Source organism: Pseudophryne corroboree, chromosome 4, assembly GCF_028390025.1.
Source record: "Pseudophryne corroboree isolate aPseCor3 chromosome 4, aPseCor3.hap2, whole genome shotgun sequence".
NCBI lineage: Eukaryota > Metazoa > Chordata > Amphibia > Anura > Myobatrachidae > Pseudophryne > Pseudophryne corroboree.
In genome coordinates, this window is record NC_086447.1 from 386,768,712 (window position 1) to 386,787,061 (window position 18,350).

The window sequence follows — 18,350 nt, forward strand, 5'->3', positions numbered from 1 at the left end:
GCCGAAGCCCAGAAGAGACTGGGCTGCCCGTCAGCCAGCAGCCAAGACCGATAAGCCTGCCGCATGATGGGGCGGGCCTCCCCCTGGGGGATCCCAGGGTGGGGGGGCCGGCTTCTAGGGTATACCCAGGAATAGTTGAAGACCACTTCAGATACCTGGGTACGGGAAGTCGTCACTCGAGGTTACGCCATAACCTTCAAAAACCGACCCACCTCATCGATTTTGCCAGACAGACGTCCCGTCGGACCAGACAAAGGCAAACACACTGCATTCGGTGGTACAGACCCTCCTGGATACAGGAGTCGTAGTACAGGTGCCTCTTGCTCAGAGGGGCCGGGGGTACTATTCTCCGCTGTTTCTAGTCCCGAAACCGAATGGGTCCTCCCGGCCCATTCTCAACCTCAAGGCACTGAACAAGTTTGTGAAGGTTTCCAAGTTCCGTATGGAAACCCTTCGCTCTATAGTTCTGGCCTTGGAACCTGGGGACTACATGGTCTCCCTGGACATACAGGATGCTTACCTGCATATTCCTATAGCAGTGTCACATCAACAATACCTGAGGTTCGATATTGGCAACCTCCATTACCAGTTTCGGGCGTTACCTTTTGGTTTAACAACGGCTCCGCGAGTCTTCACCAAAGTGATGACGGTGGTACTCCGCCGTCAAGGGGTCAGGATACTGCCGTATCTGGACGACTTGTTAATCCTGGCAAATTCCCCAGATCTTCTCCTGTGTCATCTGGATATGACGGTCCGGTTTCTACAAGCCCACGGGTGGCTCATCAACTGGAAGAAATCCTCCCTGGTTCCTGCTCAGAGCATGGTGCATCTGGGAGCGCTGTTGGACACTCACAACCAGAGGTTGTTCTGGTCTCAGGAGAAAGTCCTGAAACTTCATGACAGGATTCGTTGCTTCCTTTCTCGTCCGCAAGTGTCGATACATTCGGCAATGCAGGTGCTGGGCCTCATGTTATCAGCATTCGACATGGTGGAGTGTGCTCTATTCCATTCTCGCCCCCTCCAGAAGCTGATTCTAGCCAAGTGGGACGGCCTGCCTCACCGGATCAGGTCTCAAATGATCTCTTTGACTCCGGAGGTCCGTTTGTCACTGCTTTGGTGGCTCCAGGACCGACAATTGTGCAGAGGCCGTCCCTTCTGGATATCCAACTGGGTCCTGTTGACGACAGATGCCAGTCTAAGAGGTTGGGGCGCGGTGCTGGAGCAGCACTCCTTGCAGGGTCGGTGGACCAAGGAGGAATCTCTCCTCTTGATCAACATTCTGGAATTGCGAGCGGTCTTCAATGCGTTGAACCTAGCCCAGCATTTGATTCAGAACCATCCTGTTCAAGTACAGTCGGACAACGCCACCACAGTGGCTTACATAAATCATCAAGGCGGCACTCGAAGCCGTTTGGCAATGAAGGAAGCCTCACGGATTCTACGAATTGGGAAGTGGACTTTCTCAGTCGTCAGGACGTGCATGCCAGCGGGTGGGGCCTCCATCCAGAAGTGTTTCAACTCCTCGTGGAAAGGTGGGGTCTTCCAGATGTGGATCTGATGGCGTCTCGACACAATCACAAGGTTCCTGTCTTCGGAGCAAGGACAAGGGATCCTCAAGCAGCATTCGTGGATGCGCTGGCAGTGCCGTGGAGGTTTCGGCTGCCGTACGTGTTCCCTCCGGTGTCACTCCTGCCCAGGGTAATTCGGAAGTTCAAGCAAGAAAAAGGAAATCTGCTTCTCATAGCTCCGGCATGGCCCAGACGGCACTGGTTCTCAGACCTGCAAGGCCTATCATCAGAGCGTCCACTTCTACTAACACAACGCCCGGACCTCCTCGTTCAGGGCCCCTGTGTCTACCAGGACCTAGTCCGGCTGTCTTTGACGGCGTGGCTCTTGAAGCTTCCGTCTTAAGAGCTAAGGGTTTTTCTGAAGAGGTCATTAAAACTATGCTGCGGGCACGGAAACCGGCCTCTGCTCGGATTTACCATCGGGTCTGGCATTCCTACTTTGTTTGGTGCGCATCTAACCATTATGACGCTTCCAAGTTTAGTACAGCCAAACTTTTGGCTTTTCTACAGCAGGGCCTAGATTTAGGCCTGCGTTTGGCCTCCCTCAAGGTTCATATTTCTGCCTTGTCGGTGTGGTTTCAGAGAAAAATTGCGACTTTACCTGATCATATTTTCACTCAGGGTGTGTTGCGTATCCAACCTCCCTATGTCCCGCCTGTGGCTCCTTGGGACTTGTCGGTGGTTTTGGAGGCTTTGCAGGAGCCTCCATTTGAACCTCTTGGTTCAGCTGACCTTAAGTGGCTTTCCCTTAAGGTGGTGTTCTTGCTGGCTATTGCCTCTGCTAGAAGAGTGTCGGATTTGGGTGCCTTGTCTTGTAGTTCCCCATATCTGATTTTCACCGTGACCGGGCGGTTCTTAGGACTCGTCCCGGATATTTACCTAAGGTGGTTTCTTCGTTCCACCTTAATCAGGAGATTGTGGTTCCAGCTTTTGTCTCTCCTGATTTGTCTCCCAAAGAGCGGTCTTTGGATGTGGTACGGGCTCTCCGTATCTATGTGAAGAGAACTGCTTCTATTCGAAAGTCTGATTCTCTCTTTGTTTTGTTTGGATTTCACAAACGTGGCTGTCCTGCTCACAAGCAGACCCTGGCCAGGTGGATTAGAATGGTGATTGCGCATGCTTATGTGAAGGCTGGTCTGTCAGCTCCTGTTCACATTACGGCCCATTCTAGTCGGTCTGTTGGAACTTCTTGGGCGGCCCAACGTGCTGCGACCCTTGATCAATTGTGCAAGGCGGCTACGTGGTCCTCCGGGAACACGTTCATAAGGTTCTATGCCTTCGATACTGCCGCTTGTTAAAACTCTTTCTGCGAGGTACACTGGGCTCCACAAGGCGCCCACCCTGACGCACTTAGCTTCTTTGGGTTGATATGGCATTAGCTGCTGACACTTCTCTTGTCGTGAGAGTGTGGTGTATGTGGCTACCAACCGTTGTCTCTTTTCCTGCTACTGCATTGGGTTGGTTAACTAAACTGAGCTCCTGTGCTGGGAGGCGGGGTGATATAGGAGGCGGCGCTGTGCATTCTGGGAACAGTCAAAGCTTTGAGCCTGTTGGTGCCTCGGATCAAGATCCTACTCTACACCCCCTATTGTCCAGACTTGTGGAGCCCAGTGTACCTCGCAGAAAGAGTTTTAACAAGGGTAAGTTCTTACCATAAAACTAGTTATTAAATAACTACTAAACTGAAATTCTCTCTTGAGTTTAATTATGAGGCTTATGTACTTTACTGGAGATAGATACCCACTTCAGTGTTCTCCCCAAGGACTTTTTCCAGCTCTGCTCGAGGCTGGGATGGCTTGTAGAGAAGGATAGCTCCTGCCATCGTGAGGTTCTGTGTTTATCCAAAGCATAAGGCGGGTACACACTAGGATAATATTGGCATGATTTGTCATATTGAAATAACTAATAGCGCGTATCGTATCGTCTAATGCATATATGCCCGATTGCGTGCTCCTTTTTCTCTGACGTCCTAGTGGATGCTGGGAACTCCGTAAGGACCATGGGGAATAGCGGCTCCGCAGGAGACTGGGCACAAAAGTAAAAGCTTTCTGACTAGCTGGTGTGCACTGGCTCCTCCCCCTATGACCCTCCTCCAAGCCTCAGTTAGATTTTTGTGCCCGGCCGAGAAGGGTGCATGCTAGGTAGCTCTCCAGAGCTGCTTAGAGTAAAAGTTTTAAATAGGTTTTTTATTTTCAGTGAGACCTGCTGGCAACAGGCTCACTGCATCGTGGGACTAAGGGGAGAAGAAGCGAACTCACCTGCATGCAGAGTGGATTGGGCTTCTTGGCTACTGGACATTAGCTCCAGAGGGACGATCACAGGTTCAGCCTGGATGGGTCCCGGAGCCGCGCCGCCGGCCCCCTTACAGAGCCAGAAGAGCGAAGAGGTCCGGAGAAATCGGCGGCAGAAGACGTTCCTGTCTTCAATAAGGTAGCGCACAGCACTGCAGCTGTGCGCCATTGCTCTCAGCACACTTCACACTCCGGTCACTGAGGGTGCAGGGCGCTGGGGGGGGAGCGCCCTGAGACGCAATAAAACATGTTTTAAACCTTATATGGCTAAAGAAATGCATCACATATAGCTCCTGGGCTATATGGATGCATTTAACCCCTGCCAGTTTTCCTAAAAAAAGCGGGAGAAAAGGCCGCCGAAAAGGGGGCGGAGCCTATCTCCTCAGCACACAAGCGCCATTTTCCCTCACAGCTCCGCTGGAAGGACGGCTCCCTGACTCTCCCCTGCAGTCCTGCTACAGAATCAGGGTAAAACAAGAGAGGGGGGGGCACTAATTGGCAGAAAATACATATACAGCAGCTATAGAAGGGAGAAACACTTATATAAGGTTATCCCTGCATATATATAGCGCTCTGGTGTGTGCTGGCAAACTCTCCCTCTGTCTCCCCAAAGGGCTCGTGGGGTCCTGTCCTCTATCAGAGCATTCCCTGTGTGTGTGCTGTGTGTCGGTACGATTGTGTCGACATGTATGAGGAGGAAAATGATGTGGAGGCGGAGCAATTGCCTGTAATAGTGATGTCACCCCCTAGGGAGTCGACACCTGACTGGATGGTAGTATGGAAGGAATTACGTGACAGTGTCAGCACTTTGCAAAAAACTGTTGACGACATGAGACAGCCAGCAAATCAGTTAGTGCCTGTCCAGGCGTCTCAAACACCGTCAGGGGCTCTAAAGCGCCCGTTACCTCAGATGGTCGACACAGACCCAGACACGGATACTGACTCTAGTGTCGACGGTGACGAGACAAACGTAATGTCCAGTAGGGCCACACGTTACATGATCACGGCAATGAAGGAGGCTTTGAACATTTCTGATACTACAAGTACCACAAAAAGGGGTATTATGTGGGGTGTGAAAAAACTACCCATAGTTTTTCCTGAATCAGATGAATTAAATGAGGTGTGTGACAAAGCGTGGGTTTCCCCGATAAAAAACTGCTGATTTCTAATAAATTATTGGCATTATACCCTTTCCCGCCAGAGGTTAGGGCGCGTTGGGAAACACCCCCTAGGGTAGATAAGGCGCTCACACGCTTATCAAAACAAGTGGCGTTACCGTCTCCTGATACGGCCGCCCTCAAGGAACCAGCTGATAGAAAGCTGGAAAATATCCTAAAAGGTATATACACACATACTGGTGTTATACTACGACCAGCAATTGCCTCAGCCTGGATGTGCAGCGCTGGAGTGGCTTGGTCGGATTCCCTGACTGAAAATATTGATACCCTGGATAGGGACAGTATATTATTGACTATAGAGCATTTAAAGGATGCATTACTATATATGCGAGATGCACAGAGGGATATTTGCACCCTGGCATCAAGAGTAAGTGCGTTGTCCATTTCTGCCAGAAGAAGTTTATGGACACGACAGTGGTCAGGTGATGCGGATTCCAAACGGCATATGGAAGTTTTGCCGTATAAAGGGGAGGAGTTATTTGGGGTAGGTCTGTCAGACCTGGTGGTCACGGCGACGGCTGGGAAATCCACCTTTTTACCCCAGGTCACCTCTCAGCAGAAAAAGACACCGTCTTTTCAAACTCAGTCCTTTCGTCCCCATAAGGGCAAGCGGGCAAAAGGCCACTCATTTCTGCCCCGGGGCAGAGGAAGGGGAAAAAGACTGCAGCAGGCAGCCTCTTCCCAGGATCAGAAGCCCTCCCCCGCTTCTGCCAAGTCTTCAGCATGACGCTGGGGCTTTACAAGCGGACTCAGGCACGGTGGGGGCCCGTCTCAAAAATTTCAACGCGCAGTGGGCTCACTCGCAAGTGGACTCCTGGATCCTGCAGGTAGTATCACAGGGGTACAAATTGGAATTCGAGACGTCTCCCCCTCGCCGGTTCCTGAAGTCTGCTCTACCAACGTCTCCCTCCGACAGGGAGGCAGTATTGGAAGCTATTCACAAGCTGTATTCCCAGCAGGTGATAATCAAGGTACCCCTCCTACAACAGGGAAAGTGGTATTACTCCACGCTGTTTGTGGTACCGAAGCCGGACGGCTCGGTGAGACCAATTTTAAATCTGAAATCATTGAACACTTACATAAAAAGGTTCAAATTCAAGATGGAGTCACTCAGCAGTGATAGCGAACCTGGAAGAAGGGGACTATATGGTCTCTCTGGACATCAAAGATGCTTATCTCCATGTCCCAATCTACCCTTCTCACCAAGGGTACCTCAGGTTTGTGGTACAAAACTGTCATTATCAGTTTCAGACGCTGCCGTTTGGATTGACCACGGGTCTTTACCAAGGTAATGGCCGAAATGATGATTCTTCTTCGAAGAAAAGGCGTCTTAATTATCCCTTACTTGGACGATCTCCTGATAAGGGCAAGGTCCAGGGAACAGTTAGAGGTCGGAGTAGCACTATCTCAGGTAGTGCTACGTCAGCACGGGTGGATTCTAAATATTCCAAAATCGCAGCTGATTCCAACAACACGTCTACTGTTCCTAGGGATGATTCTGGACACAGTCCAGAAAAAGGTGTTTCTCCCGGAGGAGAAGGCCAGGGAGTTATCCGAGCTAGTCAGGAACCTCCTGAAACCAGGACAAGTGTCAGTGCATCAATGCACAAGGGTCCTGGGAAAGATGGTGGCTTCTTACGAAGCGATTCCATTCGGAAGATTCCATGCAAGAACTTTTCAGTGGGATCTGCTGGACAAATGGTCCGGATCGCATCTTCAGATGCATCAGCGGATAACCCTATCTCCAAGGACAAGGGTGTCTCTCCTGTGGTGGTTGCAGAGTGCTCATCTTCTAGAGGGCCGCAGATTCGGCATTCAGGACTGGATTCTGGTGACCACGGATGCCAGCCTGAGAGGCTGGGGAGCAGTCACACAGGGAAGAAATTTCCAGGGCTTGTGGTCAAGCATGGAAACGTCTCTTCACATAAATATCCTGGAACTAAGGGCAATTTACAATGCCCTAAGCCAAGCAAGGCCTCTGCTTCAGGGTCAGTCGGTATTGATCCAATCGGACAACATCACGGCAGTCGCCCACGTAAACAGACAGGGCGGCACAAGAAGCAGGAGGGCAATGGCAGAAGCTGCAAGGATTCTTCGCTGGGCGGAAAATCATGTGATAGCACTGTCAGCAGTGTTCATTCCGGGAGTGGACAACTGGGAAGCAGACTTCCTCAGCAGACACGACCTCCACCCGGGAGAGTGGGGACTTCATCCAGAAGTCTTCCACATGATTGTAAACCGTTGGGAAAAACCAAAGGTGGACATGATGGCGTCCCGCCTCAACAAAAAACTAGACAGGTATTGCGCCAGAAACAAAAGGGAGAAAGAAGAAGGCTCTTGTGTGGGCGCACTCATTAATGGTAGTTAAATAACTAGAATGAATAACACTAGGTTGATTAGTCAGCAGATAAAACAAAATTTATTTGGAAATATTAAGAATATAATTGCCCCTGGTTGAGGAGATGTGAATGATCCCAGTGTCTCTACCCCTCTCCATCTCATTTCCTGAGGCAGGACCAGAACATTTTTATCTGGGATCATTCACATCTCCTCAACCAGGGGCAATTATATTCTTAATATTTCCAAATAAATTTTGTTTTATCTTCTGACTAATCAACCTAGTGTTATTCATTCTAGTTATTTAACTACCATTAATGAGTGCGCCCACACAAGAGCCTTCTTCTTTCTCCCTTTTGTTTATGCATATGTCACTGGCTCTGGGCGCACCCCCAAACTGGACATTATATTAAAGATTTTACTTGAAAATTGTCCAAATTTGGTTTTTCTGTAATCAAAAACTATTTTCAGACCGGTGCCGGGTCGCCCCCTTTGTGTAACAGGTATTGCGCCAGGTCAAGGGACCCTCAGGCAATAGCTGTGGACGCTCTGGTAACACCGTGGGTGTACCAGTCAGTGTATGTGTTCCCTCCTCTGCCTCTCATACCCAAGGTATTGAGAATTATAAGACGGAGAGGAGTAAGAACTATACTCGTGGCTCCGGATTGGCCAAGAAGGACTTGGTACCCGGAACTTCAAGAGATGCTCACAGAGGACCCGTGGCCTCTACCTCTAAGGAAGGACCTGCTCCAGCAGGGACCTTGTCTGTTCCAAGACTTAGCGCGGCTGCGTTTGACGGCATGGAGGTTGAACGCCGGATCCTGAAGGAAAAAGGCATTCCAGATGAAGTCATCCCTACCCTGGTCAAGGCCAGGAAGGATGTAACCGCAAAACATTATCACCGCATTTGGCGAAAATATGTTGTGTGGTGTGAGGCCAAGAAGGCCCCTACAGAGGAATTTCAACTGGGTCGTTTCCTGCATTTCCTGCAAACAGGACTGTCTATGGGCCTAAAATTAGGGTCCATTAAGGTTCAAATTTCGGCCCTGTCGATCTTCTTCCAAAAAGAACTGGCTTCAGTGCCTGAAGTTCAGACGTTTGTCAAAGGGGTACTGCATATACAGCCTCCTTTTGTGCCTCCAGTGGCACCTTGGGATCTCAATGTAGTGTTGAGTCTCCTAAAATCACATTGGTTTGAACCACTCACCACTGTGGAATTGAAATATCTCACTTGGAAAGTGGTCATGCTGTTAGCCCTGGCTTCAGCCAGGCGTGTCTCAGAATTGGCGGCTTTGTCATATAAAAGCCCTTACCTAATTTTTCATTCAGATAGGGCAGAACTGAGGACTCGCCCTCAATTTCTCCCTAAGGTGGTTTCAGCGTTTCACATGAACCAGCCTATTGTGGTGCCTGCGGCTACTAGGGACTTGGAGGACTCCAAGTTGCTGGACGTAGTCAGGGCCCTGAAAATATGTTTCCAGGACGGCTGGAGTCAGAAAATCTGACTCGCTGTTTATCCTGTATGCACCCAACAAGCTGGGTGCTCCTGCTTCTAAGCAGACGATTGCTCGTTGGATTTGTAGTACAATTCAGCTTGCACATTCTGTGGCAGGCCTGCCACAGCCAAAATCTGTAAAAGCCCATTCCACAAGGAAGGTGGGCTCATCTTGGGCGGCTGCCCGAGGGGTCTCGGCTTTACAACTTTGCCGAGCAGCTACTTGGTCAGGGGCAAACACGTTTGCTAAATTTTACAAATTTGATACCCTGGCTGAGGAGGACCTGGAGTTCTCTCATTCGGTGCTGCAGAGTCATCCGCACTCTCCCGCCCGTTTGGGAGCTTTGGTATAATCCCCATGGTCCTTACGGAGTTCCCAGCATCCACTAGGACGTCAGAGAAAATAAGAATTTACTTACCGATAATTCTATTTCTCGTAGTCCGTAGTGGATGCTGGGCGCCCATCCCAAGTGCGGATTGTCTGCAATACTTGTATATAGTTATTGTTACAAAAATCGGGTTGTTTATTGTTGTGAGCCATCTTTTCAGAGGCTCCTACGTTTATCATACTGTTAACTGGGTTCAGATCACAGGTTGTACGGTGTGATTGGTGTGGCTGGTATGAGTCTTACCCGGGATTCAAGATCCTTCCTTATTATGTACGCTCGTCCGGGCACAGTATCCTAACTGAGGCTTGGAGGAGGGTCATAGGGGGAGGAGCCAGTGCACACCAGCTAGTCAGAAAGCTTTTACTTTTGTGCCCAGTCTCCTGCGGAGCCGCTATTCCCCATGGTCCTTACGGAGTTCCCAGCATCCACTACGGACTACGAGAAATAGAATTATCGGTAAGTAAATTCTTATTTTTTTTTATTTTTTATTTTTTGAAATTTAGTGCAGAAGATGCTATTCAATGCCATGACCTTTAGAAAATATGAAGAAAAAGGGGGTGGAAGGTTTTGAAAATGATTCTTTATAATATTGAAAGGTCAGAATATAGTATAGAATATCAATTAAACATGTAAAAATATAAAACAATGTGTCTTGAGACAAAAAAAACTAAAAGAAAAATATTTTCCCCAGACACTTTAAAGCATAATAGAGTGAAAAGGGTTTTCTTTGTTTCTTTTAGGTGGAGCAGGCTAATATTTGCCAAGATAAGAGTAGATATATGCAGTAAATTTGCTTATTATATATACGTCTTCACAGCTTCAAAGTTTATGCATGACTTAAATGGGTATTCAGATGGGGATAATGTACTAAGCCTTGAAAAGTGATAAAGTGGACAGAGATAAAGTACCAGACAATCAGCTCCTAACTGCCATATTACAGACTGTGGAGTCTATTTACAAAGCCTTGGATGGAGATAAAGTGGACGAGATAAAGTACCGGCCAATGAGTTCCTAACTGTCATTTTTCAAACCCAGCCTGTGACATGTCAGTTAGTAGCTGATTGGCTGGTACTTGATCTCCGTCCACTTTATCTCCATCCAAGGCTTAGTAAATAGACCGTCAAACTGGCAACACTACACTAGTAGGAGAGGGGGAGGGGTAGTCATTAGAGCAGGTCTGACCAACATGTGGCTTTCCAGCTGTTGTGAATCTACAAGCCTCAGCATGACCTTAAGCAATTTTGGTATTCGGGAATGCTAAAACTATGGCAAGTCATGGTAGGATGTGTAGTTTTACAACAGATAGAGAGCCGCAGGTCGGCCAGGCCTGGATTAGGTATAGGGGTGAAATACTTGCAAAAATCTGCCAGTCCCTCAGAGGTGTGACACGGAAGAGACAGTCGACCTGATGACTGTTGACATAACTCTTGTCAAATAATACCACACCCCGTAAATGTAATGACTTTAAGTTGAATTGCTTATTTTTCATTACAGAAAAGTTGTCCTACACATGCAGTGTGAGATGCGTGGTGCAAGTAAGCTGCCAGGTCCTGTTCAACTCTGTTAGCATCGGGTGTTTTAAAAAAAAAATTTTTTCCAAACATGCGTCTTAGTCACAAAGCATTGTGACTAGGACGCACCAGGAGACTGCTGAATAATTTATTATTAGTGACTGATACAGGGAATTTGTCAGATATATTTGGGGTCTTGTAGGAATTTGTTTTTCCCTGTGCGTATAATTTGACATCTGTCACACATTGGCTTTGTTTTGCCTTCCATCTGTTCAACACAATTATAATTTATCAAGGACCTGTTTGGTTTTTTTGTCCCCACAAACGAAGTATGTGTAAAAGAACTGTTGGCAGTCTCTCAATCTTCATTAGGCCTAGTAAAAGTGCTTACAGCTGTTTCATAGGTCAGATAATTTGTCAACAAATTAAAGTGACTGCAAAATGTCTGTCAGATTTCTTCATGTTGACCTGGGCTAATCACTGAATATTACAACAAATGATATCTGTTTCCGGTTACTGTCTTGAAAAAGTTCCTGACTAGGAACTGGCTGTTAGTTCCTGTCATTTTGAACTGAACTGGTGTCTGCTTATTCTATTTCTACAGGTTATATGTAGGCTTTATAGTTTTATCTACATTATATGGGCTACAGTATATAATAACATTTAGTTATTTTATTAAAGTGTTGTATGTAGTTACTATATTTGTACAGTTTCCTTTCTTATATTAACACAGTCTCCTACTAGCTATACAGATGGGCAGTTTCACTGGTAACGGAACCACCTTTTTGTAGTTCTAAACTCTATTCATCATACAACCGCCACAACTAATGTGAACAAATCGTTATAACTCAACAGCCCACAATAAACTCCATATAAAATATTATTAAAATAGCTTAAGTGCTATCTTGTGTAAGTTATCCTTCATAAATCAGCATACTTTCAAAGTCAGTAATGGAATCACCATTCATGTAACTATGAGTGTGTACACAAAATTGAGAAATGCAACTTCCAGTGTTAAATCCTAGATTTTCCATTTTTTTTTTATTTTTTTTTTGCAAGGTGGGGACATCCTGGGTACACTTATACATATATTTTATAAAAGTATGACAATTTATGTAACCTGGGTACATTTTCTAATAAAGTAACAGAATCGCCATGCTATGGTAATTGAATCACCAAGTAGGGGATGAGCATGGTAAAACCTTAATATAAAACTGAATTTGAGGTATTTGGTGGGATGTAATGAAGTCCGAAACATTTTTTTAAAGGGGCAATCATGTACAAGCCATGGTTTAGCCTTGTACATGGCCGCTAAACTCGGACTAAATTACATCCTGGCCAATATCTTAAAATCTAAATAAATAATTGGACCTTTTTCTGTGACAAAATCATCTTTACTGTTGTACATTTTAATTTAACCATATCATCAGAGATCATTTATGGATGTTAAATTGCCTTATTTCTATTATATTAATCCTGATATTGAGAGATTATGCAATTATTTAATCAAACACATTTGAAATTAATTATATGCAAATGAAGGAAAGCCTGCCCATAATAATGTTTTCATTAAATGAACACGGAGTTTAAAGAGCCATAAAAATAATTCAGAAGTACCAGATAACAAAAAAAAAATTTCTCCGGCCGGGTCCACAGGTTATCCACAGGATAACAATGGGATATGGAGCAACAGCGGATTGGCACCAAACGGTCACAAGCTTTCAGGCCTCCCACGAGGCAACGGGCCCGTCTATGTATCCCCGCCCACTGGCTCAGGCAAATCAGTTTTTTGTTTGGTGCGGTAGGAGCCAGTCCATGGTCACAGGGCTGCTGTTCTAGGGCAGCCCTAAGCTTTCTTATTTTATTTTATAGTCTTACTATGTTTTTGAGCGATCTTTCTTTACAGCGTCTTACACGCATATTGGAAAGTCGCTCCAACAACTCTCCGCCGGGTCGCAACAACGCTTACCCATGTGTACAGTGCTGTCTGGCGGGCGTTTGTGTCTGATATACTAGCAGATCCAGCAGACGTGGCCGGAGCACGGGGAGAAGGTAAGGAATCGGTTCCCCGTAGTCGGGGAATACGGACACAGCCGCACTGTATTGGAAGGAGACTACCAAACAGTAGCTGACGCGCCGCCACCACGGGTGCTCCAGCGCTAGGCCTTAGGGATCATAAGACACCAGGATTAGTATGAGGCTGCGATCCCTAGGGTTGATGTCAGCGGTGGGGAGTTAGACGCTCTCCTGGTCGCCCCTCTCCCCAGTTTGACCAGTTTCTGCGAGTCTCCCGCCATGAACTGTTGCCTCATTTCCGTCTTAGATGCTACCACGAGGGGTCTCGGTCGCAGCATAGGCCGCTGCGTCTGTGTTCACTAAGCGCTACCGCGTAGAGACCCGGTCGCAATACAGGCGTCTGTATGGCCGGTGCGTCTGTATGCACAGTGCGTCTGTGTTCACTTAAAGTTCCCGGAGCGGCGGTGTACACTAGTAGCGTCTGGATCCACTCAGTGTTCGCTAACGTATTGATCGATCTTGGAAGTGAGGTGAGTCTCCCTGTATCCCACTCTGCAGAGTACGGGTTATACATCACTAAATTTCAATGACTATTGCATATGAGTTTGTGTACATTATTGTGGTTTTCTTCGCAATGAGTCTGAATACATTAAGATCTGTATGAAACAGAATACAGTAATATGTATTCCTACATTAAAATGTGTTTGTAGTTGATTATGTGCTCATGCGACTGCTAGTGTGATTGCTGACTTTAATATATGTTTGTCAGTTGGTCTTTGATTCTCAATGCTGGTGCATGGGTAGGAGTCAGATTGATATCACTTTAGAACTATAAAGTGGTTACAGTCACAAATTGTGTAGTACTCTGTGAAAGTGCTGATTATTGACGAGAGTACACTTAAAGTAACACCAACACTCATATCATGTTTTGCAATAACTGTATTATCCTCTCTGATCTGGTACACGATGGTACATGTGTAAAATGGTTGGCTTGTCAGCATAATAGATAAATTCCCTTTGGAGCGATGTTTGCACAGACCTTGTCCTGTATAGCTGAAAGGTTAAATCCTACAGCTTTGATACCAGTAATAGGGTTTATTATTAACCCATATAGGCAGCTCTCTACCTACGGTATCCCCAACAGCTTCTCCAATAAAACAAGCTGAGAAACAGAGTGTAAATAAATCATCAACTGCACAGGATGATTCATCAGACGATGAAACCTCCTATATACTCTTCTTCGGCATGCAACAGGTAAATATAGCTGAGTTAATGAGAGCAGTAAAGGCTTTTCTGTCCTTAGAGGATTCAGCAGAGCCTGTGTTAAAAATAAGGTACCTATTTTTAAACGTCCCAAAAAAATAGGGCCTCCTCATGGGGGACCCTAGCAGCTGATGAAAATCAGGGAAAAGGTTTGGGCTATACCCAATAAAGAATATAGGTTCCCAGTAAATAGGATTCAAATATCCTTTTCCAGCTGAGGGCTGTTTAAAAACGGGAAATGCCTCCTATAGAGAAACTCCTATCATTTGATAGTGTGAAAATATATATGGCCTTTGCCATCAACGTCAATAGAGGGATGGTTTTATGAAAACCATATTGTCTCTGTCTGGGGCAGTCATAAGGCCAGCCATGACTTCACCTTGCAATCTACAGCACACCACACTGGATGGGCCCAATCTCGCTAGATCTTGGAAGCTAAGCAGTGTTGGGCCTGGTTAGTTCTTGGATGGGAGACCATCTTGGAATATCAGGTGCTGTAGGTACACTGGGCTGAGGTACTGGAAGACAGGTTTTTCAGCGCTTGCAAGGGAGCAAGAATCCCATATAGATCATATGGACACTAATATTCTAGGGCATCAGCATTAACAATAGTTGCTCGCAGAGCAGTGTTGCTTACATACATGGAAAGCTGATTCAGAATCAAAGAATGTTCTGGAAAATGTGCCTTTGGCTGGAAGTTTCTGTTGGTAATCAGTTAACAGATATTCTAGAGTCAAAATCAGACTCCAAGAAGGTCACGTTTCCTTCCACATATAACACCAAACATAGGGATCCGGTTTTCGGCCTTGTCTGTCATAAAGGAACATAACAGCACCAATACAATACGTTTGGTAAGGCAAAGAAGCAAAGGCAACCAGAGGGCCAGCTTCCAAACCAGAGGATAAGCCATCAGCATGATGGTGCGGGCCTCCTTCTGGGGGACCCCAGGATAGGGGGCCAACTTCTTCAGTCTGCACAGATCTGGTAACAGTTTACAAACATATGCCTGAGTGCAAGAAGCAGTATCTCTAGGTTATATCTCTCTTCAAGTAGCATCCTCCGCGAAGTTTCTGTTCCAGTCCGTCTCTGGTAGAGGCGAAGGACAGTGGTTGCAAGAAGCAGTTCAGAAATTGCTTTTGTCGGAAATAGGCAGTCCAGTAACCCCTGCACAATAGGGACAGGGGGTTTTACTCCAACCGGGTTTGGGTTCAGAAGGATCCTTTCACCCCAATCTTAAAATCCTAAACAAATAACTTTGGGTACCACGGTTCACAGGGAAACGTTGCGCTCCATAGTTTTAGCATGGAACCAGGGAATTACAGGGTATCTCTGGATAGTCAGGATGTTTACCTACAGGTTCCTATAGCACTGTTCCATCTCAAGGTTCACCAACCTCCAGCAACATTTTCAGTTCCAGACCTTACCCTTGGGGTTAGCCACAACCTCCAGAATATTCACCAAAATTATCATGATTATGGCAGCTTATCTCCGCAAGAGGGGGATAAGAAAATTGTCATACTTCGACCACATTTTTTTATCTAGGCACAGGAAAGGCTTCTGTGCCATCTCCAACAAACAATGATTGTTCTGCAGAGGCACGGGTGGTTCATAAATTGGACAAAGTCATCTCGGGTTCCGTCACAACGGATGTCTCACTGTGGGGCTGTACTGAATTCCAGTCTGCAGAAAATGGATTACCTTGGAACAAGATATCCAGGGTACAGTCAAGTACTCAGGAGTTGTTACACAGTCAAACGATATCAATCCATGCAGCTATGCGACTGATGGGTTTGATGGTGTCAACATTCGACATGGTGGAGTATGCACGATTCCACTCAAGACCTCGGCAGCGTCTGGTTCTAGCCAGAAGATATGGAATACGTCAGACAAAGAAACAGACTATGGTACTTTCACACACAAGGTACGAAAGTCATCAGCCTGGTGGCTATAGACATCCCATCTAGACAAAGGGAGAATCTTCTGGATATCAGATGAGAGATCCTGACAACAGATGCCAGTCTCCAGGGCTGGGGAGCAGTGTCCGGAAGATTATGGTTCCAGGGACAATGGACCATAGAAGAAAGTTGCCTGCCAATAAATCTGTTAGCACTTTGGGCCATATACATGGCACTGATTCAGGCAAAAGACACTCTTCAAGGAAGACCAGTCCAGATCCGCTCTGACAATTTAACGGCGGGGGCGTACCTCAACCATCAGGTAGGAACGCGCAGCAAAGCAGCAATGAAAAAGGTAAGTCACATACTAAAGTGTGCAGAACTCTATCTTCCAGCATTGTCTGCAGTATCCGTTCCGGGACTGGGAAGCGGATTTTCTCAGTCAACACGCCATTCAAACAAGCAAATGGGCTCTACACCCGGAAGTCTTTCAGACTCTGGTAGACAAGTGGGGTTTGCCAAAGATAGATCTCATGGCGTCCCGTCTGAACAACTAAGTGCCCGCATACGGGGCAAGAACAAAGGATCCCGGGGCGATCTTTGTGGACGCCTTGTCAGTGAAATGGGAGTTTAATCTGTCGTATCTATTTCCTCCTATCATCCTGCTACCAGGGTGGTGAGGAAGATAAAAGAAGCAAAGGGTGCCGTGATTCTAATAGCTTCAGCTTGGCCCAGAAGGCAATGGTACACAGATCTACAGAGAAGGTCGATGGATGCTCCACGTCTGCTCCCTCAACGTCCAGATCTACTAATGCAGGGTCCTTGTTATCATAGGCATCTGGATCGTTGATGGCGTGGCTCTTGAAACCTATCCTGAAGTCAAGAGGATTCTCGCTGCAGGTAAATTCAAACATTGCACAGAGCAAGGAAACACTCCTCAGCTCGCATTTATCACCGAATATGGCAGGCCTATATTCATGGTGCAGTGAAAGAAATATGGACCCGAAATCTTTCCAGGTTTCCTGGGTCATAGATTTCCTTCGGGCAGGAATGGATAAGGGTTTGAAGGTGGCTTCCTTGAGAGTACAAGTATCAGCATTGACTGTAGGGTTCCAAGAGAAAAAAAATGCCAATTTACAGGATGTGTGTACTTTTTCCAGGGAATGCTGCGCATTCAACCTCCTTTTGTTCCTCCTACAGTTCCTTGGGACTTAGGTCTAGTCCTCAAAGCCCTTCAAATTGCTTCATTTGAACCACTTAATAAATGGTTGACAGCTAAAGTTCTCTTTCTACTGGCTATGGCGTCAGCTAGAAGAGTATCAGATTAGGAGCGCTGTAATATTGTTCTCCTTTTCTGTTTTTGTTATCCAGATAAAGCAGTTCTCAGAACTAGGTCTGGGTATCTTCCTAAGGTGGTGTCAAAATTCCACCTTAATGAAGAAAATGTAGTCCCGGCTTTTCAGGTATCTGGATTTTCTGCGAGAGATGCGTCCCGGGACGTAGTCCGAGCATTAAGGATCTACGTGGATCGCACAAGTGCCATCAGAAAGACAGGTTCTCTCCAATTTCTACGGAATTCACAAGAGAGGATGGCCTGCTACTAAATAGACGCTGGCTAGAGGGCTTCGAATGACTATTTCGGAAGCATACTCTCAAGCGGATCTTCCTGTTCCGGCTAATGTCTCTGTTCACACAACATGGTGCTTCAGCAGAACAGATAAGTAAGGCAGCCACATAGTCTTCCATTAACACATTCAATAGACATTTTTTTTGGATACTTTTGCCTCTTATGATGCTGATTTCGGGTGAAAGGTTCACCTGTCCAATCAGGCGCGTCCCCACCGCTAAAATTGCTTTGGGAAATCCCATTGTTATCCTGTGGATAACCTGTGGAACATGCCTGAGAAATATACGTTATGGTAAGAACTTACCGTTGATAACGGTATTTCTCCTAAGTCCACAGGTTCCACAGGAATCCCACCCTGACGCTCCTGATTTGAGGATCTTGCTACTCACTAACCTCTTCCTTCTTGTACGGAAGGATGTGCAAGTCTGTTCTTCTCGCCTGATTAGGTCTCTACATGATGCTCCTGCCTGGATGCTTTGGAATTAACGGATATATTTCCTGAGCCAGTGGGCGGGGATATATGGACGGGCCCCTTGCATCCTGGGAGGCCTGAAAGCTTGTGATCGTTTGGTGCCAATCCGCTGTCGCTCCATCATATCCCATTGTTATCCTGTGGAACCTGTGGACTTAGTAGAAATACCGTTATCAACTGTAAGTTCTTACCATAACGTATATATTTCTCTAGCATCCATAAGGGATATTGGGGAGACTAAGTACGATGGTATATAGACGGGGTCCAAAGGAGCTGATGCACTTTAAATTTCTTCACTGGGTGTGCTG

The 18,350-nt window shown here is 46.5% G+C and overlaps 1 protein-coding gene and 1 pseudogene across 3 annotated transcripts in view; both read left to right on the forward strand.

The window, feature by feature from the left end:
* AGPAT5 (1-acylglycerol-3-phosphate O-acyltransferase 5) overlaps positions 1-18,350 on the forward strand; it is a 167,478-nt gene that overhangs the window by 44,505 nt on the left and 104,623 nt on the right. Inside the window, exon 2 of one of the 3 annotated variants that reach the window (XM_063916683.1) lies at positions 10,753-10,805. The exons of 1 other annotated variant lie outside the window; for it this stretch is intronic. In XM_063916683.1, coding sequence (XP_063772753.1) covers positions 10,753-10,805 — 53 coding nt within the window. The remainder of the gene's footprint in view (positions 1-10,752; positions 10,806-18,350) is intronic. One more of the 3 variants, XM_063916684.1, reaches the window with a different exon arrangement.
* LOC134912147 (5S ribosomal RNA) lies at positions 14,434-14,551 on the forward strand (annotated as a pseudogene).